Source organism: Vidua macroura, chromosome Z (assembly GCF_024509145.1).
Source record: "Vidua macroura isolate BioBank_ID:100142 chromosome Z, ASM2450914v1, whole genome shotgun sequence".
In the NCBI taxonomy this organism is placed as follows: domain Eukaryota; kingdom Metazoa; phylum Chordata; class Aves; order Passeriformes; family Viduidae; genus Vidua; species Vidua macroura.
Window position 1 is genome coordinate 28081185 of NC_071611.1, and position 26759 is coordinate 28107943.

General features: G+C 41.4%; 1 protein-coding gene across 3 annotated transcripts in view; it reads left to right on the forward strand.

The window, feature by feature from the left end:
• The window catches only part of THBS4 (thrombospondin 4), a 47890-nt gene extending 22081 nt beyond the window's left edge, over positions 1–25809 (forward strand). For all 3 annotated transcript variants that reach the window (XM_054002940.1, XM_054002941.1, XM_054002939.1), the window contains exons 5-22: positions 1001–1083; positions 1639–1690; positions 3519–3691; positions 6802–6939; positions 7509–7586; positions 10907–11059; positions 12396–12500; positions 12720–12827; positions 14265–14424; positions 15183–15301; positions 16110–16162; positions 18189–18382; positions 18665–18843; positions 20275–20323; positions 20423–20619; positions 21105–21277; positions 23503–23642; positions 25578–25809. In XM_054002940.1, the coding sequence (XP_053858915.1) occupies positions 1001–1083; positions 1639–1690; positions 3519–3691; positions 6802–6939; positions 7509–7586; positions 10907–11059; positions 12396–12500; positions 12720–12827; positions 14265–14424; positions 15183–15301; positions 16110–16162; positions 18189–18382; positions 18665–18843; positions 20275–20323; positions 20423–20619; positions 21105–21277; positions 23503–23642; positions 25578–25639 (2216 nt within the window). In that variant the 3' untranslated portion in view covers positions 25640–25809. The remainder of the gene's footprint in view (positions 1–1000; positions 1084–1638; positions 1691–3518; positions 3692–6801; positions 6940–7508; positions 7587–10906; positions 11060–12395; positions 12501–12719; positions 12828–14264; positions 14425–15182; positions 15302–16109; positions 16163–18188; positions 18383–18664; positions 18844–20274; positions 20324–20422; positions 20620–21104; positions 21278–23502; positions 23643–25577) is intronic.
• Positions 25810–26759: the final 950 nt, after the last annotated feature.

A 26759-nucleotide genomic window follows, 5' to 3' on the forward strand; every position in this document is an offset into this window, starting at 1 on the left:
GGGCAGTAACCAGAGGGAAGGGACACCCACCACCCTATGGGGGAATTCGGGGGAGTGGAAGGCAGAGGGACAGACAGACACACAAACCAATGGGGGAAGTACAAGGGAGGGACCCCTGGCCCTCGTCCACTCACTCGATGCCCAAGGTGGAAGATTCTGGGAGAGTGGGATGGGGAGCCAAGTGATGGACAGGGTACCAGGGAGGGGACAGGGGAATGACTGAGCATTTTCAGGGAGATTGGCATTGAGGGAAGGGCGGGAAACTCAGTGTGTAACCACTGGGAGACAATGGGGGGTGAAGGGGCAAACCATTACAGAACTGTTACAAAGAGATAAAAATACAATACAACACCTGGAGGTGGTCAGATGGTGGCTGTATCTGGTGCTAAGGTGATGGTTTAGTGGTTTAGGGGTCACAGTGGTGGTGTTGGGTGGATGGCTAGACTGCATGACCTTAAAAGTCTCTTCCAACATTGATGATTCTATGACTCTGACTCTATGACACAGAATGCACTTATGCAGGGTGTCTTCCCATTGCATGCACATATGTTTCATGGCCTCACCTTGCCCTCCTGCCCCAAATAGGTTATCACAAATACCCAGTTCTGAAATCCTGAGGTTTCACTCAGGGTTGCAGGTCTCAGGCCTTGGGAGGAACCAGTAGCACTAGTGACCTTAGTTGCCTAGGAGAGCATTAACACTGAAGTAATGGTAGAAGAATTGTGATCTTATTTTTCTCTCTGTGGAGAGCTTTCTGCTTTGCCCATTTCTGTGGTATATGAGGAGTTCAGTCCAGAAAAGCCTTGAGTTCATGAAAATCACACTATAAAATTTGAAGTAAATATTGTGTTTGCTCTGATGATTTCTACAGGGCTTGCATAACAGTAGTGTCTGCCCTCCATGGATCTTCTTGGGGTTTCTATCTTATATCTCAGAAATTACCATGACAAATGAAGAAGAGTTATGTTGTACTCTCTTTTTCATTGCTGTTTCCCTGCAGGTGATTTTAATAGGCAGCTGATGGGTCAAATGATGCAGATGAACCAACTACTGGGAGATGTGAAAGACCTTCTTAGACAACAGGTAATGTATAGAGGCTTTGCTACGAAATATCCCAGTTTTGCTTCTTTGATAGAATCAGCGCAGATTGTGGGTAAGCAGTATACTCCTGTGTAGAGTTATTGCCTTGAAGGCATGACATAGGTCCTGGTACCCTGTGCTTGCAAAGGAGGATCATTGAATGTGGGAGTGTATGGGGCTTGCTTATTCAGATCAAGAAAATTTAGTGTCTGGTGAGGAAGTAGAGTAGGTATCCTAGCCCACTATTAGATAGTTGTTGGTCTGTTGCATGGAACTGAAATTGCATTTGTTTCACTTGCTTGTGGGTGACAGAACTGAAATTGCTGGTGCCACATTCCTTTGGTCAAACAAGGACCTTTGGACCTTTGATGAAGGCTGAACCTAAGTACATCCATTATCCATATCCTTCATTTTATGGAGTACAAAGAGCATCTAATTTAAGACCATTACCTGTTGCATGGCTTGAGTGGCATCTTGGGGACTACTGGTTCTTCTCTCAGCCAGGTGCAAACTGAAACTATCTGTACCTAAATAACATTTATTTTCTATATTCTCAAGGTCAAAGAAACAACTTTTCTGAGAAACACCATAGCCGAGTGCCAAGCGTGTGGTGAGTATTCCTGTTATTGCTGGTAATCTAGAAGAGATTAGAGTTGTTTTAAAACTAGTATTGATCTTATTAGCTTTATGTGGTTTCTAAAAAGTACTTTTTAAAAAATACTGTGTCCAAAGTTCTAGTGTATTTGTATTTGGACACAAATTTAAAATAGATTTTCATTAGAGAAAAAGCTTCCACAGACTCAACAATCACCTTTTGGGAGATAAAATGCTACTAAACCAAGCAGTACCACTCAGGCTGTACTGTCAGTTCTCATTCTGCCACAATTTTGTGCCACATGTTCTGGTGAAGGGAGACACTGTCTCCCAGCTGTCTCATGCACAATCTTAGTAGAAGGACAAGGGAGAAATAATATTCTGCTCTGGCTGGTATTATGGGTCTGAGGAAGATCCTATGCAGTCCACCTAAAGTTTTGTCTGATTCTGAGTAGGCAGACACTAGTTAACAGCAGTAAGACCCAAAAGGTGGTCTTCATCTTTTCTCTAAATGAAAAAAATGCATACTTTCCTAAATGCTACTGCATGGCCCTCCTGCATCACACACAGCTGACAATCAATATACAAGTGCAGTCAGTATAAAAACCAATATACTCCCTTACTGTGTGAGATGAAAGGTCTTAAACTCATCAGGCCTTTTAGTTGATTTCTTCTCCCAGTCTGTCAGCCTCATCAAAACTTAAGTTGAGCTCTAGGCAGAGTAACCCCTTTTTAAGTGCCAAAGGAAAAGTCAAATTCCTACAGGTACTTGTACCAAAGTTCTGTACCAACCAGAGTCTCAGAAAGACCAGTCTTTGGATTGTCTCTGTGCACCTAAGCCTGTGTACTTGCATAGTCCTGCTGTGTTTGCAAGCTGCCTGCTGCTCCTTCTTTATTCTTCTTATTTGTAGACTGTCAGAGATGCTGTTGTGAATCCAGAACATTGTTTTTCTTATGAAGTGGTGGTGTTACCAATTTAGCCAGAAAAATGCCCGTATTTGTACCATTATACTTGAGTCCCTTGGTCTGAGGTTACAGTCTTTCAGAGTTTCCTGCCCTGGCCTGTGGGAGGATGGATTGTAGGAGAACAGAGATAGTGCTGAAGGCAATCTCACCCCTGAGGAGTTGCAGCTGTACTAATTACCAAAGAGTAGCAACAGTCCTGCCCTTAATAGGGCACAGCTGTGTCCAATAAGAATGGGTGTTATAAAAGAGTGGGTTAGCTAGTTGAGAGGGAGCTGGAGTTTGTTGGCTGTGCTGCAAGGGTCACGCAGTTGAGCTAGAGCCGGTAAGGGTTAGTATGTGGTGCTAGGGATAGAAAGGGTCAGGCAGTCATGACAGGCATGGGTAGAAGTCAGCCGGACGTGAGGAAGAGCGAGAAAAGGAATCAGTGTTGCGAGGAGCTGCCCATGAGAACTCACAGAGAGAAGGTATGAAAGTCTTACGGAAGGATGATAAACTGATGGTGACAGTTCCCGTCCACTGTCAATTGGTGCCAAGCACTGATGCCAACAATTGGTGGCCTTTATGGGGATGAGTTCTGACACTGGCTAGCAGCAGATATGTTTTAGGACTAACCTGGAAGGAAGACTCCGATATGTAGTCAGGAGAAGCACATGGAACTTAAAGAATAGCCTCAATTTCCCTTGCTGGGAACGAGTTCCCGAGCCATTCCCAGCATGGAGCCTTTGAGCCACAGCACAGATGCTGCCACACAGCTGGCGGCAGCAGCACAGTGCAGGGACATGATGTGTCTTGGGAATTTCTTCAGAATGCCTGCCAGTTGAGAGCCATGATGAACATTTCTTTCAACCACTGAAACTGTTGTTCTTTCTGCATTAAAGGTTTAGGCACTGTGAGTTTTCCAACTCAGCTTCCTAGGCGCACTAAACCAAAATGTGAAGTTAATTCCTGCTTCAGGGGAGTGAGGTGCATGGAGACAGCAGAGGGATTTCAATGTGGGCCCTGCCCTGAAGGACTCACGGGAAATGGAGTTACATGCTCAGATATTGATGAGGTAAAATAGTTACTTTCACTGAATTAAAAAAAAAAGAGCTAAAAAGCAACTTTTTCATACATATCAATGGGTTGCTAATTACTTTGTCTTCAGCATTTACTGGCTGCTTGCACAGTGAATATCAATTCATTCTGATTTGATTTGATATCCCTGTTTTGCTGTTTCTTCAACTTTATGGAGGTTATGTGTGTGAAAACTTGAACCACTCTGGTAAGTTGAGAAGTCACTTAAAGGAGCTTAATGTTTGGAAAAAATCCCAGAACCTAAACACAACCAAAACACACTTTTGACATTGTCATTTCTACTCCACAAGAAGATGCTGTAGTTTCTGTTATAGGCTGCAGAAGCACTTTTTTTTTTAATATGGGCTTTGTTTCTTTAAATTGTTGTGCTCCTGAAACAGCCTTGGAGACCAAAGCCTTCTCTTCAACCCAAACTGGAGTCATGTTTGCATCCTTACTTTAGAAGTCTATGAAAGAAAATAAACAATCTTTGTCATTGTTCCTTTTGCTTCTTTGTGTTTGTGTTGAAATCTGATAATGTTGTCTTAAATCTACTTATTTTCCTATGCTATATGTTAGAAATTCAGAGCTTGCTTGTATTGAGGACTGAATTAATAAATCTACAGTATGTTAAATGATTAAAGAAAACCTGTGTTAATTGGAATGTGACACTTACTCAGAACAGAAACAACAAAACCACTTACATGTTCACTGCATTTTTTCTGTGGGATGATTTTCACTGTTACTTTTTAGTCTTTTTTTGTGAAAAATTACCTGGATGTATTAGACCAAGGAACCAGCAAAATTAGGTCATAAACTGTGCCTGTGGATAGTTACTACCACATTAGTACCAGTGTATCTGTTTAATAATGTAAAAAAGCAAAAGCAATTCCCTATTTCTCCTTCCTAGCCAACAAGCAATGTGCTTTGACTGCTCTTTTGATTTACTCCCTCCTGTAGACCATCAGGAGAGGATTTGATGTGCCTTACACCTGTCTGCAAAAAGCACTGGGGAAAGAAAGTGAGTTGAGTGTGGCAATTTCCCACAACATTGGCAATATCTCGTGTTTTGCCTTACATGGCATGAACTGTGTCTGCCTACAGAAGGCAGAAAATGGAGGTGAAGCTCTGAAATGTGAATGGAAGTGATGGATCCAAGACAGCTGTGGTATATATTTCATGCTACAGACAGCCATGGTGTGAGGTTCAAGCCAGCCTAGGTGGAGCCTGCCAGTATGGGTGGGTTTCACCTCCTGAGCTATTTTTAGCCTGAGGCAAAGCATGGCAATAATGTCCTCCCTGCCATTTTCAGGTTGGAGCAACTCTACCTATTACAGCAGTGGTAAATAAAGAAACAGAGAATGGTTTATGATGGCTTGATATTAAAGTGTTGTCTGTTAGCAGTCAGGCTCTAATCACTTAGGATTCATGTACCTTCATCTTCCTGCTACCATTCCCTATGACAGACGACCTGCTTTCACATTAGAAACAGCAAGGAATTTTTGCCAAAATTGTGTCAAAGTCTTGCTTATTATGAGGTGTTTATGTGGACACTGCCACTAAAATGCCACCTTGTCAGGAGCAGTTTTGTTCACCAGGAAATACCTACTTAATCAGTAGGATTAAGTAGGATTGGATTTTTACTTTACATTACATGGAGAAATTAAGAAACAATAAATGGCAATCATTTTGAATTGTCTAATGAGAGAGATGTGTCATATTACTTGTTTTCCTGAGTTAGCTGATATGCAGGAAAGTTTTGTTGGTTGGTTTTGTTTTATTTTTTTAAATTTATTTAAAGCCTTTTATGAATGAACTATTTCTGTACTTCCTGATAATAGGCATTTAAAAAGAAAGTGTTGTACAAATTCTGATAAAGATAAATGTGAAACATCCCTAAGAGCTGCCATCATCTTTCCTGAGGTTGTCAGCACCTCTGCAGTACCCTCCCTAATTAATTACCAGTTTGAAGACATTACTTTGGTATGCTGGTGCCCATTATCTTGGGATCTGCAGCTCTGCTCTGTGTGCTGTGTAATTTGGGTGCCCTCTGCTGCCTACAACAAAGAATCCACAGCAAAATAAGGAGGCACAAAATGTCGGTCCTAGCTTTGACGTTTTCCTTATATCACTGATGGACATACTATTAACAAACCTTTCTGTCAAACACATTTTGATATTAAACATACCTTTTCTTGCTTCTGTGTGTGTGTTTGGTTACAAGTTGTAGGTTTCTTGTAGGTGGACATTGTCTGGTTTGTTCTCCCTTCCTCTTGCCTACGTTTTCCAGTTAGTGATGGAAGGAGGAAAAAAGGCTTTTTTTAAAAACTTTTGTATTCCTTTCTCATTTATTGTTGTCTTTGAGTCCTGTGCAACAGGATGGTATGTTGATGTTTATGGTACTCTTATAAACATTACCTAGCAGCTAGTGTTGATGTTGGAAAGGCAGCAATGTGGGATGTGTTTCCCAAACTGGCACCCACAAGACCAGCGAAATCAGTCACAGCTGTTTTGTAAAACTGCATAAAGCAATGAAGTGAATGGTGCCTTCAGGCCAAGGGTGATTTTGTGGACATGGGATGTTTTGGGAGAAGTTCCAAGGATTGTCTGTGGGCCTCTGGTCTAGAAATGTGTGGATGCCACTGACATATCCTGCTTATCTGGCTTATGTTTGGATTCCTACTGGCTATAAGATTTGTCCAAATATAAATGAAGGAAAATGCTACTGCCACCTCTGTGTGTACAAAACACATTAGAAGGGGTGTTTGGAGGCATGGAGTTATGTGGCTTTCCCGATATTGTGGTCTGGACCCTTCAGCCTCCAAGGGATCTGAATCTTCCCAGCTAATGGAAGGATTCAGGATGAGAGTTTTGGACATCAACTACAGGCTGTAATGGAAGGTTGCAAATTTTATTTAAATTACAGAGATAGCTGAAGACTTACTGAGGTCAGAAATACCTGCAGAGACCGTTTCCTCTCTAAGCCCTCTCTGAACAGAGGACATACAGGTGTTGCATGTAGCATTGCCTTTGGTGAGAGGTCTGTATGCACAGAGTCTGAATGTTACTGAAGCACGAATATGTGCTTGGTTCATTTTTCTTTGGCAGTGTCGTTACAACCCTTGCTTCCCTGGCGTGCGATGTGTGAACACTGCTCCAGGTTTCAGATGTGAGACCTGTCCTCCAGGATATACGGGACAAACTGTGCAAGGGATAGGACTCAGCTATGCCAAGAGCAATAAGCAGGTGAGTGGCAGCACCATGACAAATTCTATTGTAAAGTGCTGCTTTTATATTAGCAGTGCATCTGTATTGAATGGTATTTATTTTTCAGTTGTTCCATAATTGCCTTATGCTGTTAGGCAGAGCTCAGAGTGTTTCAGTTAGATGGGAGTATTAACAATCTAATACTCACGACTGGCATAGAGACAAGAAAAAATGTCATATTTGTAAGTATCTCTGATCAACTTCAGGGAGTTCTTCAGGGAGTCTGGCTTTGAACTAGAAAGAAAACTTAAAAAGGCCTATTTTACTGTAATATTTTTGCATATTTCTGTAAGCACTCTAGAATGGGAACACAGTTTTGGTGTAAACTCTTCTGCGTGAACCAGAGCACATCCTAAAGTTGAAATTCTCTGTTTCTTTAGGGTTTGGAAAGTTAGCCTGTGGATATGTTGTGACATTCTGAGAGCAGTTTCAGGAGAGGCTACATCTCTTTTCTAGTCTTAAACTGGTGATTAAACTTCAGTGCTGTTTCTTCAGTCTTTGATCTCAACACATTAATTTTATTATTTCTGGATTTGGTTTATTGCTAGGTCTGCTTAGATATTGATGAATGTCAGAATGGAGGACTTGGACTCTGTGTTCCGAATTCCCATTGCATAAACACTTTGGTAAGCGTCTTTTCATTTACGCCTTTAAAAAAATCGATTGTTTTAAAAATTCCATGAGGCTAGGATTGGATTTATGGGTCTGATGAAAGAGCAATTAATAATACAGATTTTTTTTCTTCTTATAAATCAAAGAAGCTTTTTCTCTTTTCCTAGTTAATAATAAAGAAGTCAATACTTGATTTGTCATGAACACATTCATCTGAATTGTATCTTTATCACTTTCCCTGAAGAGCAGGAACTCTTCTCTCCATGCCATCAAGTGATATGTGTTTATGGGTATGTTATTGCAAGAAACCTCCTCTGAAAGATTAAACCTTTGCTTCCCTTATCTCCTGCCTCCTGAGAGGAGAGAAAACAGCTTGTGGAAACAAGCTGTTCCCTGCTTGTTGCCTTCTTTTTAGGAGTTATGCACAGAGTAACAGCTATCCCTCTAAATAAATGGAAACAAAGAGAGCTGAAATTGGTACAAGACTGTTAATGCCTGTGTATATTAAAAACAGGAAAGCAAGCATAGGAGAAATAAAAATGTTTTGAAAGATGTTAGGATCCAATAAGAAGGGCATACAGCTACTTTAATGCTATGAAGCAAGCTGGACATAGAATCACATGATCATAGAATCATTTATGATAGAAAAGACCCTTAAGGCAAAGTCCAGCTCTTAACACAGCACTGACAATCCTGCCACTATACTATTTTACCAAGTGCCACATCCACACTTATTTTGAACACTTTCAAGAATAGTGGGTCCACCACTTCCCTGGGCAGCCTGTTTCAATGCTTGACAATTCTTTGTGTAAACAAATTCTTTCTAATATTCAATCTTAATCTCCCCTGACCTGAGGAGGCCTGAGGATCTGAGGCCATTTCTTCTTGTCCTATCACTTCTTACTTGGGAGAAAAAACTGAACCCCATCCAGCATCCTTTCTGGTACTTGTAGAGTGATAAGGTCTTCCCTGAGGCTCCTTTTCTCCAGGATAAATAACCCCAGCTCCCTCAGCCACTCCTCACAGGACTTGTCCTCCAGACCCTTCACCACCTCCACTGCCCTTCTCTGGACTCATTCCAGCACCTCAGTGTCTTTCTTGTAGTGAAGAGCCCAAAACTAAACACAGCACTCGAGGTGTGGCCTCACCAGTGCCCAGTACAGGGGGACAATCCCTGTCCTGGTCCTGCTGGCCACACCATTGCTGATCCAGGCCAGGATGCCATTGGCCTTCTTGGCCACCTGGGCACACCCTGGCTCACGTTCAGCTGCTGTCAGTCAGCATCCCCAGGTCCCTTCCCACTGGGCAGCTTTGCAGCCACTCTGCCCCGGCCTGTGGAGCTGCCCTGGGGAACAGCACTGGTGACTGAAAACGTGGATGAACACTGAACTGGACTGAACACAGGATTGAACACCAGCTGGATGTAACTCCATTCACCACCACTCTCTGGGCCCAGCCATCCAGACAGTCTTTCACCCAGTAAACAGCGCACCTGCCCAAGCTATCAGCTGCCAGACTCCCCAGGGGCTCGCTGTGGGAAATGGTGTCAGAGGCTCATCCACTGAGCAGGTTACAGAACAAGCAGGACCCAGCTTTCATAAATCTGTGCTGGCTGGGCCTGATCTCCTTGTTGTCCTGGACATGCCACAGGGTTTCTTCCTAGCAGGAGAAAGGTTAAAAGTATCCTTCAGGTGTAAAGGTGGTCCTTTCTGCAGCAAGGTATTGTTGAGGCTACCATTTGTGTTCAATGTTAACTTTCCTTGAGAATAACCTTGTTCTCTTAGGGCTGCTTTCATTGTTCAGTATGTTTGTATCTTTTTTTTTTTTAATATCTAGAACATTTACTGTCACATTTTGTATCTTGCTACATGACTAGACATGCAACTTCTTTGGGAAGCCATTGGGCCCTGTCTGCAGAGGGCAGGCACCAAGTGTCCTGCCATCTGTCCAAACAGAGCAGTGGGGGGTTTCTAATCCTGTATCCCTTCAGAAACAGTCTGGTCTGGAAATGCTGCCTAAGAAGCTATTTTCATGCATACCAGAGCTTGATATAGGATATATAGGATATATACCAAACAAATTCAGCAGACTCCAGAATATACTACCCTGGCGTCCTTTAGGATAAAGTGCACAGGCTGGTGTGTTTTAAATAAGCCATACCATTTGCATCACTCAAGGATTATTTTACTCTTCAGTCATCTGTTTATTTTCATCTTCATACTGAAAGTATGCAGACAGAACAGATTTAAAATTTGTAGCAAAGTTAGGAATAGGGATAAAAAATAGGGATAAATAATGCCAGTCTGAGCAGTAAGTAGGTTTCTCTGTGATGGTGGACTACAACAGTCCTGACAGTTCTTCCAACAGACTTTGTACATGAAGAGTGAAGTTGTGTGAAGCACCTCAGTTTCACCAATGGTTGGATGCACATGTTTGTCCAAGATCTGCCCGTTTCTGTCCCTTGACATGTCAAAAAATAATTATTCTCCATAAGATAAAAAGATTTTTCTCAATTAACTTTTATGTCTTAAGTTACAGGTCTACAAGAATGTGAGACAGAGACAAAAGCCACATTGGATGCTTAAAGATCTATTTATCTGTTTATATCTCTTATGGTGATTAGCCCAGCACATAATGGGATTCCTTGGCTTAGCTCCTTTGTGTTTGTTTACTCTAGAGAGTAATACATATGAAATACATATGCATGTGTCATGGTAAACCATGACAAAAACTTACATGGATGTTCTTATTGCAGTGTAAATGAGGATGGCTATGTCTTCAGATACAGAATTCTTTTCTGAAGAAGAAAATTTGGATCAAATTGGCTTAAAAATATTTCAGCTTAAAAATAAAATGGGACAAAGACATGATGAACTTTCTTGTCTCTCTTTGATTAAAATTTATGCCCAGTTGCCTTTAGATAAACCGATAGGTGTGCTTTACAGTGAAATAATTTCATCCAGCCTGATTAATCAGCTGCTGCTTTGAGTTTTGCATAAAGTTTCAGCCACCTGGAAGCAGTGCAGGGTGGTGCTGGCAAGGACAAGGCATCATGTAGAAGCTTTTGCTGCTATGTGACTTTTCTTTGGCTTAATAAAACACTGGTCTAAACAGACAAGAGTTGAGTATGTTTTCTACCACGCACTCTGGGAGCCAAATATAATTTTCCTGCAGAGAGTAACGTTTGTTCACAGTACAAGAGGCCTCAGTGGATGAAAAAGTACATTTGCACAGCATAAACAGTATGACTTGACTTGAATCTTGCTCTTGTGCTTGCTTGAAAAAGGAAAAAAATACCATTAAAAGGCTGGCTGGTGACTTCTTCTTCTTACAGGGGTCTTACCACTGTGGCCAGTGCAAACCAGGATATACAGGAGACCAAACCAGGGGATGCCAAGCTGAACGGAGCTGTAGGAATCAAGCACTCAATCCATGCAGCATCCATGCCCAATGTATTGAGGAGAGGAGAGGAGAGGTGACATGTATTGTGAGTTCATTAATTTGTGCATTTTTACAGTGAAATCCAGCCATTTTAGGCTGGAAATGAGAAAGACTTTGTGGTCATTTTGTACAGTTGGATGTTCTACCAATTGTGGCACACTGGCCAAGACCAGCTGTGAAAACTGGCTTGCAATTGTTTTGTTCTTGCCATATGTCTGTAAAGCAGCCATATTAATGTATCATATTCACTGTGTCTGTGTAATTAGATCTTTAGGAATCACTTTTGTAGACTTTCTGTAGTCTCCTCAGAAAAGACTGTCAAGTGTCACTCTTCATAAGACATCACAAGGACAAATTCCTCTCCTGGTGCTCAGCTACATAGCTGTGAGTAAGGATCCTCTCTGCATAGCCAACGTGCCTGTATTTGCTGGCTGATAGAGACTATGTTTTTTAAAGTGAGATGACAGATTCCAGGCACAGGGAGGTTGTATGGGGCTGACCAGCTATGGGAGCAGAAGAGCATAAGTAGCATATGAACTTCCACTCTAAGAGTATACTGAAGTATATTCGTTTTTCCATCTTGCAACATAAAGCAAGAGACTAATCCTGTGTCCTAAATTTGGATACAGTGCATGCTTTTGCTGGCACTTGCTTTGGTCTCATTTTTAAGTACATCTGTTTCAAAGATAAATAATCTAGGATATTTTAAGTCCATGCTGTAATGGGAAGATGTCTAGATACTTGTAGTAGGCAAGTCCTGGTTTTAAGGGAAGGCCAGATTTTGACATGTAGTTCTTTGCATACGTCTTCGACTCAAATGATGTGTTGGTTTGAAACAGTAATAATTTAATTGACTAGGAGAAACTTGTGTGCAGATGCATTTGTTTTGCAGATGCAAACTTACTAATCACTAATGCAGTTTTCTCTTAAAACTTCTTCTAGTTGCAGATGTGTTCTTGTGATACTGAACAAAACACAGTCATCCCATCTAACCATGTGCCCCTTGACAAGATGCTAGGTGCATACTCCACCTAGTTGCTCTTTTCTTTTACTCAACCTGCCATTGAGGAGCCAAGATTAGTTCCTGGACAGTGTCTATAAGAAATCTATAGCTCCCACTGAGATTATTAGGTGTGGCAGGCATACATTCTAGTTGACATCAAGTTCTAGCTCTTTCTAGCTATGTCTGGATACACTGCAGCATCTCTCAATGTGGAAAGAAAACTTCTGTTTCAAGCTCTCTATATCTCATTGTACTTCAGTATCTGGCCATGACTTCCATATGCTGCTGTTTTCAAGACTGGTGTGAGTCTTCCTTCTTGAATATTTCTACAGTGACTCACTAACCTTTTGATAGTACTACCATGATGTTTTATTGATAGTGTGGCATTGGCTGGGCTGGTGATGGTTATGTTTGTGGAAAAGATGTTGACATTGATGGCTACCCTAATGAAGAACTCTCATGCTCTGCTGAAAACTGCAGAAAGGTAAGAAACGCTTTCCTAATTCTATAATAATTCAAAGTATGAAAGGATAAAGAGGAAGACTATAAGAAATATGACTCAATGTATTCATCTTTTATTCAGGTGATTGAATTCTGTTTAATTTGGTGATTAATTTTCATTCATAATAGCAAAAAGTCATTCAAATTATTAAGGCATCCAGCTTACCTATAGAACATCAGACTTGTCTCTTTTTCTGCTTAGGACAATTGCAGATTTGTCCCAAACTCTGGACAAGAAGATGCTGATGGTGATGGGATTGGAGATGCCTGTGATGACGATGCAGATGGAGATGGCATTCCCAATGAGCAGGTGCTGTGTGTAGATCAGGATGCAGGGGTCTGTGCCAACAGAAGGATTTCCCACTACTGCAATGGGAAGTGATTCTGAAATCTGACTCATTACTGTTTGCCAGAGATTGTTACATACCCCTCATTGTCATACCCTCTTAAATTCTTTTACTTTTATGTAATGCTTGTTCTTACAAGACTTAAACCACACAGCCTTAAACCCCACCTTTGTATCCTCTGTTACTACCTCTTATCATTTAATTCTAAAGCTTTTTGTATAGAGCTTGTGTCCTTCTGTCACACTTTCCCACAGCATGACCTTCAGTAACATTACTTGCATTAACATCTTTCTATTTAAAGAGCAGGTTGACCTGACAACACATTTCATCAGGGATCCAAAACCCACATAAATGAATGTGTGTCTTGCCAATAACTTGAAAAAGCTTTGGATCGTGTCCACAAAGCAGAAGAGGTTTCCATGTGGGTACACACAGCAAAATATATTAGAGGATACATTCAGATTGGAAAAGTTGCTTTGTTTTCACCCTGTATTCTTACAAGCCAACTGTTGTTCCATATTAAGATCATTGACTGATACTGCTTAATGTGCTTCCAAGCCATAAGAATATGTTACCCAGAGTACAAATGTCCACCTGGAGCTAGGGCAGACTAGCAGTCACAGAGGGTCTGTCTCAGGCTGTTTTGCTACAGAGTTCCACACTAAATTGTGCTAGCTTAAATCAATTAATTTTATTAATGCTCTAAAATGAAAAAAAGATAATCCTCCTACAATTTTAAATCTATTTGCAGGTTCAGCACCTTCACAATCAAGTAACTTTTATATTGTTTCTATTGTGGTTCTCTATGTACAATAGGAGGAGGTCATGGGTGTGCTGGATAGGTATAGAAATTTTATACCACTTTGAAATAAAATTTTCTCCATATACCTCCTGGTGGACTTTAGAAGTCAATAGCAGCTTGTTTGAAACAAACCCACCAAAACCAAACAAAAAGTGGTACCTTTTTGCATCAAGAAGTTCTTTTCCCAGTTTCCAGCTAGTCTGTACCAGAGGAGCAATGGCCTTTCACTGAGAGCGTCTGCAAACCTTGTCAGAGTCTCTGAACTGCAGCTTTTGAGAAGGACCACATGAGAAAGCTCTTGTACCAAAACAGGTTCCTCACCATGCACCCATACAAAATGAGAATCAGAAATCAAGGTTATAAGTAAAGCCTTATGGTGCTGTGTGTTTGTGATTAGGGTTCCCACAGTGTGGTTCAAATCAGACCTTTGAGGGAGCAAGTGAAATCTGATCCAGAGCTAATATTGACATAAAATGTCAAAACTGCTCACACTTTTTTTTTTTTTAATTAGAAATAAATACAAGAGTTTTATAAATCAACTAAAGTAGAAATTAAAGATTCATGGCATGACTGATGTCTGATTCCGTCTCTCTTGCAGGATAACTGTGTCTTAGTTCCTAATGTTAACCAAAGAAACAGTGACCAAGATATCTTTGGAGATGCTTGTGACAACTGCCGTAATGTCCTGAATAATGACCAGAGGGACACAGATGGTGATGGGAAAGGCGATGCATGTGATGATGACATGGATGGAGATGGTTGGTGATTTTTCACTTTGAGCTTCTCTGATGTCATTCAGGTTTTCCCAGAGTGTGCTGCATGTTAGGAGATTTCATGTCACCAGCTGTAACACATAGTCTTTCTTCATGAAACTTGTGGAGATTAGGAGATTTCATGTCACCAGCTGTAACACATAGTCTTTCTTCATGAAACTTGTGGTTTTCATCCTTTTAATTTAGTTAATACATATCTTAGGCTGCATTGGAAGCGCTGTACACTGTTAACAGAGAAACCAAGCCATGTTTCATGTAGAAGTTAAGGTTGTTGATCATTCAGCATTTCCTTAAAGGTATAAATGTTCCAGGGCATCCAGCTGCTGCCAGTCACTGGAAGCAGAGTTTCCAGTGCTCTGTTATACTAGGCCCAGAGCTACATAACATATTATTTTCATTGCTGTAGGAGGCTTGAAAAAAATGAAAGAAATCACACCCCTTCAAATGTAATTAAAAAAATTAAATGTCCCATCCTGTAAGTGCAACAGAGGAACAGGATAGAATTAATTGTGTGTAATTAAAGAGTGTGATGGGGTGGACAGCTGTGCTTTAGCAAGATGTTCCTAACTACTATTAAAAGAGTGATGCACACATAAGAAAGATTTACTGTGCAGGCTTATAATATCATTGCAGGATTAAGTAGTTGTTGAAAAGGAATAGTGTCTTTACTGTTTTAATGTTTATATTGTCCAGTGTGGACAAATATGGGAATTGTCTTTAACACACAATCCACTTCACTCTAGGTGTTAAGAACCTTTTGGATAATTGTCAGAGGATCCCCAATGAAGACCAGGAGGACACAGATAATGATGGTGTTGGTGATGCCTGTGACAGCTGCCCTACAATCAGCAACCCAAACCAGGTTAGCAGGCAGAAGGAAAAACTATTCTTGTTAAGAGACAGGGACTGCTGAGCCTAAAAAGCTGCAAGAGAATGAAGCAACCTATGCAGCCATAGTGTTTATATTTTAATAATAAAGTGTATTTCCTGGATAATATAATATAGTATATATCTAGGTATTCAGGAGAGTTTTACAGACCTGCTGACTTTCCTGATGTGAGAAGGGGGAGCTACCAGTTATACTCTCACTGTTCGGGATGTTGTTGGGACCTCTGCCCAGCATGTATCTTCTACTCTCATGCTCTGAAATATGCTCCAGTTCCACAGAGTTCAATGCCAAACTGTACACAGGGGTGTGATTTAGTGATGCTTGGTATTTCTTTAATCAGGACAAAAATCCTGGTGTCTTTACTTATCAAAACTTTCAGTGCTGCTAGGTGAGAAGTCATTGTAACTTTCTATGTGTTGGAATTCTGATTTCACCTGTGACTAATGAAAAATGTTGGAAACTATAGAGAAACATAGTAGATTTTTAAAGATGCTTAAGAAATAAACCTTGGCTAGAAATGAGAAATACTTATTTTCAGTAGCAGAGGAATCTTGCTTGAACTCTTCAATTAAGTTTAACCATGTTTATTCACTGTCTTTTTTCTTTAATAAAACTGAATTTTTAGTTAGATGGATGATGTAAAAGAGAAAATATATTATGTAAAACGAATGTCTCTTTATACTTTTATTTTAGTTCTATTTGATTTGGTTGTGTATTGATTTAATCCTGCAAATAGATGCTCTTGACAGCTGATAGTGGAACTTTCTCTTCCCTTTTGCAGTCGGATGTCGACAATGACCTGGTTGGGGATTCCTGTGATACCAATCAGGACAGGTATGCTGTGAGAGAGGCCCATCCTGAGCTGAAGCATGCTGCTGATTCCTGGAGAGCTGTAATCCCTCAGGCTAGCCTGGATTTAATTCCTGAGAGTTGTTATTTCAAGAACAGTGTTAAGATTTATTAGCCTTGTTTGTTCACTTCCCTGTGGTAGTACACTTACGGCGCCTTCACCCTTATAGCCATTCACACAGGCTTCCTCTGAGTTCCTGTGGAAGTGACATTCAAGCAGCTCTCTGGCTGTAAAACCCAGAGCACTGCTCAGAGCTTCTTAGTGAGAAAATGTCTTTCCTTTTTTGCTTTATTTTTCATTCCTCTTTTATTTCTGTGCTTCCTTAGCAGAAATTTCACAGTAAGGGCTCTGTGTATTTCCTTAAGAACCTAGTGTTCTTTGCAGAACCAAAATTTTATTATCTAGTGTATAACACTTGCAGAGCAACCCCTTTGCTTTAGCACAGCAAGACTGGCAAGGATCCTCTGTCTATAGCTTTCATGTGCCTTGGGCATTCACAGGAGCACGTTCCATGACAAATTGCATCACTTGTCTGGAAGCAGCTTCTGCATAACCAGCTTAAGGGATGGCAGGTTCTCCCACATGCACCTCACAGCAAGAGACAAGGGAAATGACAAATCCTGTGCTGTCACAGCCTTTCATCAGCCACAGACAGCTGCAGGGTTTCACCCCAGAGCCATTGGTGGGTGCTCCCTCTGTGAAGGGACCTGCAAGGAACCCACTTACATGTCTCTGCAGGGATCATTCCCAGTCTTGGGCCAGGAGCTGCCAGGGCCATCAGCATTTTACTCTTAAATTGATATGTCTTTGTTCTTTTTCTTGTTTTAAAAAAGAACTTCCCCCCGACCCCACCAATAAAATTCACTAATGTGTGTGAAGCATGCTTAACCTTGAGTAGATACACACGTATGGTGCTTATTGCATTTTATCTCAATATTGTACAAACATTGATTACTCTGACCTAAAATTAAAGCACATTTCTTAAGCAGGGAGAGGTATTTGGGAATATTCCTACCTATAAGCCATAGCATGACTTTAATTTGGCTGCAGGTCATTTCTGCTCCACCTGCACTAACAAGAAGCCACTGAGGGAAAACATGCCTGCTTATTGCTAGAAAGCAATTTGGTTTCAGTAGGTGTACAAAATACACCATACTTCAAGCAGTTTTTTTTCAGGGATGCACTTAACAGTTGGGATGGAGAAGTTAGGTAGCCACCCCATAACTTCTTGAACCGTCTTCTGGAGTCTGTGTCCCTGTGCTTGGTGGCACTTCCCTGTGACCAGCTGATGCAGCCATGACCTGAAAGGAGCTACAGACTTTCTCTTCTATTTCTTACTGTATGTCCCTCCTGCAGGATGGCAATCATTCAGTTTGGAAAACACCTTCAAGACCATTGAGTCCAAGCACTAATGTAGCAGTGCCAAGTCCACTACAAAAAACTTGCTATGCAGGAGGGTGAGAACAATGCTTGTTTTTAAGTAAGTCTGATTTCAGGTGCTCACATAGAGACTCTCATAAAGCTTCATTCACACTCACACCTGCATGTTCATGAGCACCAAGACACATGTGCACATAAGACAAGGGACACAAGGTGTCCAGCTCTTGCTGTCTCCTGAGTGCCTCTTGATTGGTGACACTGCACTTGTTGGATGTGCCTTACACACCCTTCAGGAGTGGATGTTGACTGGGGTCTTGGGCTCCAGTATGTTTCCCACACCGTCTAAGGCTTATTTTTCTTTTCCCTGAATATTTTTTTAGCTCCTGGCTTGGAACCTTTTTTTAGTTCCTGGCTCCTTTGCTTTCCTGCCATCTTATCTTATCTGAGTCTCTTTGTTCCTGCTCTCCTTGCAGTTTAGCCACCTGAGCAACAGGATGTGTTGTCCACTGGTCTGCTTCCAGCTCCAGAGCTGCCACTGGTGTGTTTCCCCCTCAGGTTCTGTTCTGTTTCTTGTGCAGAGGCAGGAACTGATACTGGCATACCATTTCTTTTTTGTTTCTGTGCTTGCAGCGACGGTGATGGGCACCAGGACAGCACAGACAATTGCCCTACCATTATTAACAGCTCCCAGCTGGACACAGATAAGGACGGGCTGGGTGATGAGTGTGATGACGATGATGATAATGACGGTATTCCTGACCTCTTGCCTCCGGGCCCTGACAACTGCAGGCTGGTCCCCAACCCGGGGCAGGAAGATGATAATGGTAAGATGGCTCTTAAGGAGCCATTTTGATTCTCAGGCACCGCATTCATCTCCAGACTGTGTGCACCAGGATGCAGCACTGTCATTACCAATGCATACACTCATCCCAGGAATAACAGCAGCACTCGGAAGCCCTTTAGCCAAAACAGAGGCACTTTCTCAGTCACTACAGCCAGCAGGGCTGATGCTTTGCCTGCTTCATGGATGCCCTAATTCCATGGATGGGGCAGATGTGACTACTTGCTGCACCATAAATCTCCTTTTCCTTCTCTGATGCATTCAGGTGATGGAGTTGGCGATGTCTGTGAGTCTGATTTTGACCAGGACACAGTGATTGATCGGATCGATGTGTGCCCTGAAAATGCAGAGATCACCTTGACAGACTTCAGGGCCTATCAGACAGTAGTGTTGGACCCAGAGGGGGATGCACAGATTGATCCCAACTGGGTGGTTCTGAACCAGGTAAAAATGGTCTTTCTTGGTCACTTGATCTTTCCTGCCTGTCTGAGAAAGATAATTTGAAAACCACAATAAAATTAGCTCTGTAATTGCTGGACCTCTGGCAGACATGAAAAGTGGAAGGTGTTGGTTAGTAGAATATTTTCAGGAGTAATAATGAAGGATAGCCTTCAAGCTATCATAATTGATGTTCCAAATACTCTAAAAGAGCTACATGCTTGCCAAGTTATTCTGGGTGGATTTTACTGCTGCCAGAAGGCAGACATGTGTTACCCTGTTGAAATATTTCTGTAGCAAACAAGTTTCATTAATCATTCCTGTAATTTAAAAGTCTGATGTGCTAAATAACATAGCATTTCATAGGATCATAGAATGGTTTGGGTTGAAAGAGACCTCAAAGATCATCTCATTCCAACCCCAATCTGCCATAAGCAGGGACACACATCACTAGACCAGGTTTCTGAAAGCTTCAGCCAGCCTTGAACTCTCTTACAGATTTGGAGCATCTCTGGGTAACCTGTTACAGTGCCTCACAACCCTAACAGTAAAACTTTTTCCCCTCATACTTAATCTAAACCTACTTGATTTTAGTTTGAATCCATTGCCCCTTGTCCTGTCACTACATGCTCTTGGTAAAATATCCCTCCCTCTGCATCTTTCTGGTTGGCTCCCTTCAAGTACTGGAAGGCCACAATTACATCATCCCAAAGCCTTCTCTTTTCCAGGCCGAAAAACCCCAATTCTCTCAGCCCGTCTTCATAGCAGAGGTGCTCCATCCCCCTGATCATCTTTGTGACCTCCTCTGGACTTGCTCCAACAGGTCCATGTCCCTGTGCTGGGACCCCAGAGTGCTGTACTGGGCAGCAGTCCAGTACTCCTAGATGGAGTCCAGTAACTTATTTACACTAACAAATTTTAGCCTTCAGGAGACTAATGTGTTATAAGTCACAGGGAACATGCAGTTTTTTTCCCATTGCAAAAGTCTCTGCCAAGCCAGCTGGGGTGTATGCATCTTCCTTAACACAGTCCTGACAGTCAGTTTAATCCTGAACTCTGTGATCCAACTGTATGAGCTAGGCCTAGGATAAACTCTCTTCCTCCCACAGCCCTCTTCCCTCTTCCCCTGCACCCCAGTTTTGGCCAGATTCAGATTTCCAGAAAATTGTGGTAGGGAAAGAAAGTATCAAAATACCGGTATGACTAATTCTGCACTAGGAAAGCCAACAAAATATTCCCGACTCAAGCTGTGCAAGAAGCTGAAACATTACTATTTGATTATAGTTCTCACTGATTTTAGTTTGGAGCTACAAGCAGCACAGATATGTTGTAAGCAAACAGAAGCGAGGGATGAAGGAGGTGCTAGAGGGAGACCAGAAAAGGTTTAGCCAATCCAGCTTGACACACATGCTAACCACCCTGAATTTACCCTTACAGGGTATGGAAATTGTGCAGACTATGAACAGTGATCCTGGCCTTGCTGTTGGTATGTAGTCTCTTCTGAGATTCAATTTTTACAGCAGAAAATGCTGAGAATATGAAGATGTGTTGTGCAGAATTGTTTTTAACTTGTGTGTACCCTTAGGTTACACGGCTTTTAACGGCGTTGACTTTGAGGGCACTTTTCATGTGAACACAGTGACAGATGACGACTATGCTGGCTTTATTTTTGGTTATCAAGACAGTTCTAGTTTTTATGTAGTAATGTGGAAACAGACGGAACAGACATACTGGCAAGCGACTCCCTTCAGAGCTGTTGCAGAGCCCGGCATTCAGCTAAAGGTACTGGTGGTGGCTCCTAGCTAAGGACACAGTGCTCACTGCAGCCTGGCTATGCCATCTTGCCATGTGCTGGCCACAGGCTAGGTCATCATGCCATGCATAAGCCAAGACACTGCATGTCAGCTGTGCTGCCCGACTGCTGTTCTCTATTGGCAACTGCTGTCAAAACTGTTAAGTCAGGCAGCTGCCACACAGCCTGTTTTTTAAGGAAGATAATCTTGCCTTTCTGATCAGCTGGAGCATTTAGTCTTTGCAGTGATTGTGCTCTGACCCTCACTGGTCAGATTGCCTCCTTTTCCTTTGTCCAGGTACTCAGCTGGTCGCTTTGTCCATGTAGGCAGTGGCTGCAGCTGTAGAACAGAAGTTAGGGGTGTGTTAGTAGCAGAAAGGATGCTTCTGCAGACCTGCTCCTCACTAAAAAAAAATCTTGGCTCCTGAAAGTGACTTTTCTCTGTGGTCAGTGTTGGAAACTTGTATTTTTGCAGGCTGTGAAATCCAAGACAGGTCCTGGCGAGCACCTCCGCAACTCCCTCTGGCATACAGGGGACACCAATGATCAGGTCAGGCTGCTGTGGAAGGACCCCCGAAATGTAGGGTGGAAAGACAAAGTCTCCTATCGCTGGTTCTTGCAGCACAGACCTCAGATTGGTTATATCAGGTAAGAGAGGAAAAGAGAGATAAGGTGAGTAACAGATACTGTAATTTCTCAACACCTGATTCAGATGATACCCTGAGAATTTGTGTTATGTCTGGGCTTTGTATTGATGAAGCCTTATAACAAATTAGACTTTTCGAATTCAGCCTGCAGCTCTTTTCCTAGATTAAATTCTAGTTAATTCAATTCCAAGTTAAATTACAAGTTAATTCCAAGTTAAACCTCTTTGTATGGACCATCTGTCTCTTTTAACTGTGCCTTACCCTGATGAGCTCTTTTCTGGCTTTAATACCTTGTTTTCTACTACTAGCCACTACTACTGCTGGCCACTGATCTGAAAACCAATATATTTCAAATTATTAAAATTTTGATATTTTAGAATATTTTTGTTGGAATTGGGATAGTTCATTTATGTATTCTAGGATAACAGAATAAGTTGTCCACTTAGAAGTTGTGATTCTAACTTCCAAGTAATTAGCCTCTTGTGATAGATTTGACATTACTCAGCATATAGTCAGAAAGTTTGTCAAAGCTTTGTAATGTGTGTTATATATTCTTATTTTGGGGTTTTTTGGGGAAAAAATGGCTAATAGTAGGAAAAAACCCCAGAATTCAGAATGAAACATTTTACTCTGCAACATCCAGCAAAGAAATCAGCAGGAATAATACTTGTAGATCAAGGCTGATGTTAAAATGCAAAAAACTAACTGCTCTGGCATGATGGGCTCAGGTCTTTCAGCCTTATAATAGAACAGAAATATGGGTAAGTCAGCTTTTCTTCAAGAAAATCACCACCCTGCAGTTGAGAAACTGTAGAAACTTGATGGTGTAATTATTCCACTTTTCTAGTGCAGAGCATGATCTTCAGTGGTAATTGGAGTGAGCATGATTGACTTTTACACTAAAATGGATTAAGAACATTTATACCATCAATTATTTTGCCCCAGCCACAGGGCAGTAGTGAATTGATCTCAGGTAGCAACTTACATTTAGACCAAGAAGTTAGTGAAGCTGCTGCATGAGCAAACATCTCCTATGGCTGCAGTCTCTCCAACCAGCCTAAGTAATGATCCCTGTGACTGGGAAAGGTAGCACAGTCTGTGTCACAAAATCCTTTAAAACTAAAGGCAGGCAGGCCTAAAGGAAGCCTCTGTCAGCTCTCTGTCTACTCTTGCTGTGGTCTGGTTAGGGCAGATGCCATAGACCACTGTGTGTCTTGCAAAGGTTTTCCAAGCCTTCAAGGAAGTCACTTGAGCCAGCCTCTCCCATGGAAATTTGCAAGACAACAAATTCTATTAATTGTACAGATACTTTTGAACTGCCTCAGCAAATCAGTAAATAAAATCATAAACATATGAGGATTTAGGCTTTTTTCCTTATTTTATTAAAAGACACAGGAACTTTTATTCCTTTCACTGTTCGCCCTTTTCTTGTATGCAGAAATGTATCAGCAGTATCCCCATCCACAACAGGGCTCTCCAGGCTCATCATCCCCCAGGTCATTTACCCTGTATCCCATAGGTTGAGGACTTGATGTGGGCAGTGCTGCAACAAACAGCTCAGCTGGCTCTGGTGTGGTCCTGTTCAAGCCCTCAATACAGAGTACACACTGGGAAGCTGGTGGGAACAGCTTTCACAGGGCTATTTGGGAATTTGCTGATGTGTTTTCTAACAAGAGGGTGCTAGATCAGCAAAACAGTTCCTGGAATTAATCATATTCACATTTTTAAAGAAATCTCAAAAGTTTAAGATCCTAAGTTTGTTTGAAACTCTTCCTATTAAAAAAAACAAAAACAAACAAACAAACAAAAAACCCAAACCAAAAAAAAACCCACAAAAAACGTTCAACTTCAAACTGTGGAAGACAATACCCATCTAGCCTTCTTCAACTGATCTAGTCTGGTTCTCCTATCACTATTGATGGTGGAAAATTTCAAGAGCTAAAGCACTCAGCTGGACTGACTACAGGGAAAAAAAAACATTCCAAAGCTTTTTTAGGATATGTAGAAACTCCTCAAAAAATCCTCCCTCCTGTTGCCAGCATGCAGAACTGCTCCAGTTCCCAGTCTATACAGTAGCTACATTAACTGGTTTTTCTCCTCTGGGCTAGATGGGAGGGATAGCATGTCCAAGAATAGAGTCTCCGTGGATAACAACATTACTTTCAGGAATGTTGCAGCCTTAGAAAAGACTGCAACCTAATAGAGCTTCTGTTTGCTTTCATTAAGGGCAAGATTTTATGAAGGCTCTGACCTAGTGGCAGATTCTGGTGTAACTATAGACACCACGATGCGTGGAGGACGGCTTGGAGTTTTCTGCTTCTCTCAGGAAAACATTATTTGGTCCAACCTGAAATATCGCTGCAATGGTAATGTTGTTCTTACGCCATTTTAGCTAACAACTAGCAAGTGACAATGAAGAACGAGTAGTAAGGCTGGTAGTAAGTAGTAATGCTTTAAGCCATTTAGCATTCTTTCCTTTGCCCTTCTTTTACAAGTTATTCACAGCTGTGAAAATACCTCCCCTGACACCAGCAGAACATGGAAGCCCAGCGAGACAGGAACTAACACAGCTGCTCCTCCCAGAGCAGTCACTCTTCTACAGAGAATGTGCTATCTGAGGGGCATAGCTGTCATCAGAAAATCAGGAATGTTATATAAAACCAACTGACTTGAGAGCTGTACACACACAATAAATACACTAATACTATAGTGTATGTAGATGCCTTGAGCTTTGAATACAAGGTGAAATACACCTGGAGAGAGACAGTGAGCTCAGGCATCAGGCATCACTGTCACTTGCGTACTTGCTGGCTGGTCCTGTGTGTCAGGGGACAAGATCATAAGATGCCTTTTCTCACATGTAGGAATGCTCTTGATTTTGTGGGAGTGTGCTGGCTCACTTTTCTCAGGGCAAGAGCCTTTTAGCTTAGCCTTGATCATCCACTGTACAAAATAACTCAAACTTTCATCACTCACACAGAATCTGATCATTTCAGGATATTTCTGTCCCAGTAGCAGTTCAGGTAACTTGAACTGGGGCTGAAGGAGCTGCCCCTCTTCCTCTCAGCATCCATATCCAGTCTTTGGAAAATAATCTACCAGCCAAGTTGGAATAGTTTCCTTGTCTGCTTTCTGGATCCGAGAAGCCCAGTCCAGGACTGCAGGGGACATTGCCACTCTGTGGCATGTTACGCTGATGGACTCTGGTACTTGGACACTTAGTACACTTAGGCTGGTTCTTGGAGGTCACAGTTAAACAGGGAACTTCTAGACAGTAGTGCTTACAAATAAAAATTACTTGGTAAGTATTTTAAACTGTATTGTAGTTTCCCAGAAAGCAAGTATCAAAGCTGCCACTGAGTCACACTTACATGGCAGTGAGCAGGCAAGTGGCATTGCTGCAGGAGCTACATGAAATAAATGAAACCCACTCAAAAAAAACTGAAGTCCCACAGTATCTCTGTTTTCATATCAGAGAAGTTACAACATTATGCAGAAAAGGCTTGAAATTCAGGCCTTTTAAAGGTGTTCAACAAAAAGCAAAGGACCTACCCCCTTTTTCTACATACTGTGTGTTTATACATGTCATTTTTTTTTTGAGTTTAGAGCTACCTCTCCTGCATCAGGGGGAAAATAATCAGAGTGAAGTTGAGGTCATGCAATTGAGTTTTGTTGCTGTGGCTCCATTGCTGGCTGCAGCTTTAACTCTGTGGTTGCTCTGTCGCTCTCCAGATAAAATGTTTTGGGATCTGGCAAAGGCCAACTGCAAATAACGCTTCAAACAGAACTGTAGCTGCTCTATGACATTGATGCATCTCCAGCTCCCTTGTCCAAGTCTCAAGTCTTTATGCCAGTTGCTGTTGGTTCTGGGGTTAATGCTTTTTGTCTCTTCTTGTGGTCTGGGAAACCATCACAGGGAAGTTGAATTAGGATACATGAGAAATAGAGATGCTGATGCTACAAATGTGTCTGGCATGCAGAGCAAGACAAACACATATCTTGCCTTTCTGGTCAGTGTTTATTGATAAAAATTTAAGAGTGCTAGCCACAAAGTCTTCAGAGATACGTAATTTGAAGAGTGACAGTACTCCTTTGTGAACTGGCACTGTAGCACTCACTGTCTTGTTAGCCTCTTTGTGTTTCTCAGTGGTATATAGATAAAACTGAAAACATTCCCTGTTTATTCTTAATGTGGAAACAAAAGAGAAGCATGTTACCTAAAAAGAGAGTAGGTGGGTAATTTAAGTGCTCCTTAATTTTGTCAGAAGAGACTAAACTTTTATGTATTTTCCTGTTTTCAGACACCATCCCAGAGGACTTTCAAGAATTTCAAGCGCAGCAATTTGGTGTTGGGGATATTTAAAAAGTAAAAGCAAACTAACACTGCTATTGCAAACAGTAAAACAATATATTTTAAATCCTTATATGATTTTTGTTGTCAGAATGCACACCGCAGCTTTGTTCTCATTGATGTGACTATGTCAGACTTTTTTTTTTTGTAAAAAAGTGAAAATAAAAAGGAGACAAAATATACTTGGCCTCACTTCTTTTCAAATTTGCCCTAAAATCTAGAGAGCAGCATGTAAATGGAGTGACAGCTTGCTTAAAACACACTCAAGAAAAGTTTAAATCTATTGCTTTTTTGGATTCAGTATTAAACAGGGTAGGGAAGAAAGTGGAATTTTCTCTACCTTGAATGTGTTATAAACAACAGGCATCTGTAACGAAGTGGTTCGGAGCTGTTTGGCCGAGTCACATAGTGCCTTTCCTGTCCTCCTAGGAATAGGTTGTATCTCCTTTAGGACATTTTAAGGCCTTTGGAGACTTACCTTTGGCAGATCTCCTCTTAAGCAATGTATTAGATCTCCCACTCCCAAAAATTGTGAGTCACACTATGACATCATGGAAAAGCAAAAAAGCTGACAGCAGAGCATTGTGGTCACATCTTATGACTTGCATGTGACTAAAACAAACAAACAAAAAGACTACAGAGATAATAAATGCAGAATCACCTAGATAAAACCATCCTAACTTTCACATACACAAAGCCAGGCTTTAAGCTGTCACTAGAGCCAAGCTCTCTATGCAGATAGTGCAATATTCTTTGCAACGTGCAAAGAAGTCATCAAACTAAAACCCCAAAACATCGCATTAAGCACTAGTAACCATTAGGAAAGGACTGAAAACAGAACGCCAAAAGAAACTGTATCACCATGCACTCTCTAATTTGAAGTGCAGAAAGATGCTAATACAGTGTGCATTTTTACTACATTCTCCTTCAAAATGGGGCTAGGAAGGGAGGACAAGCTCCAAGAACTGTTGGATAGGATAGTTACTTTAACTATATACGTCGCTATTGGCACAAAATGAGTACACAGAAGCTTGGGAAGTTCAAAAGAGAAAAAGACACAGTTTTATTCAAACATCTGGTATTTATAGAATTCCAAAGGTGACTCAATTGGAGGATGGAATTACCACCTCTC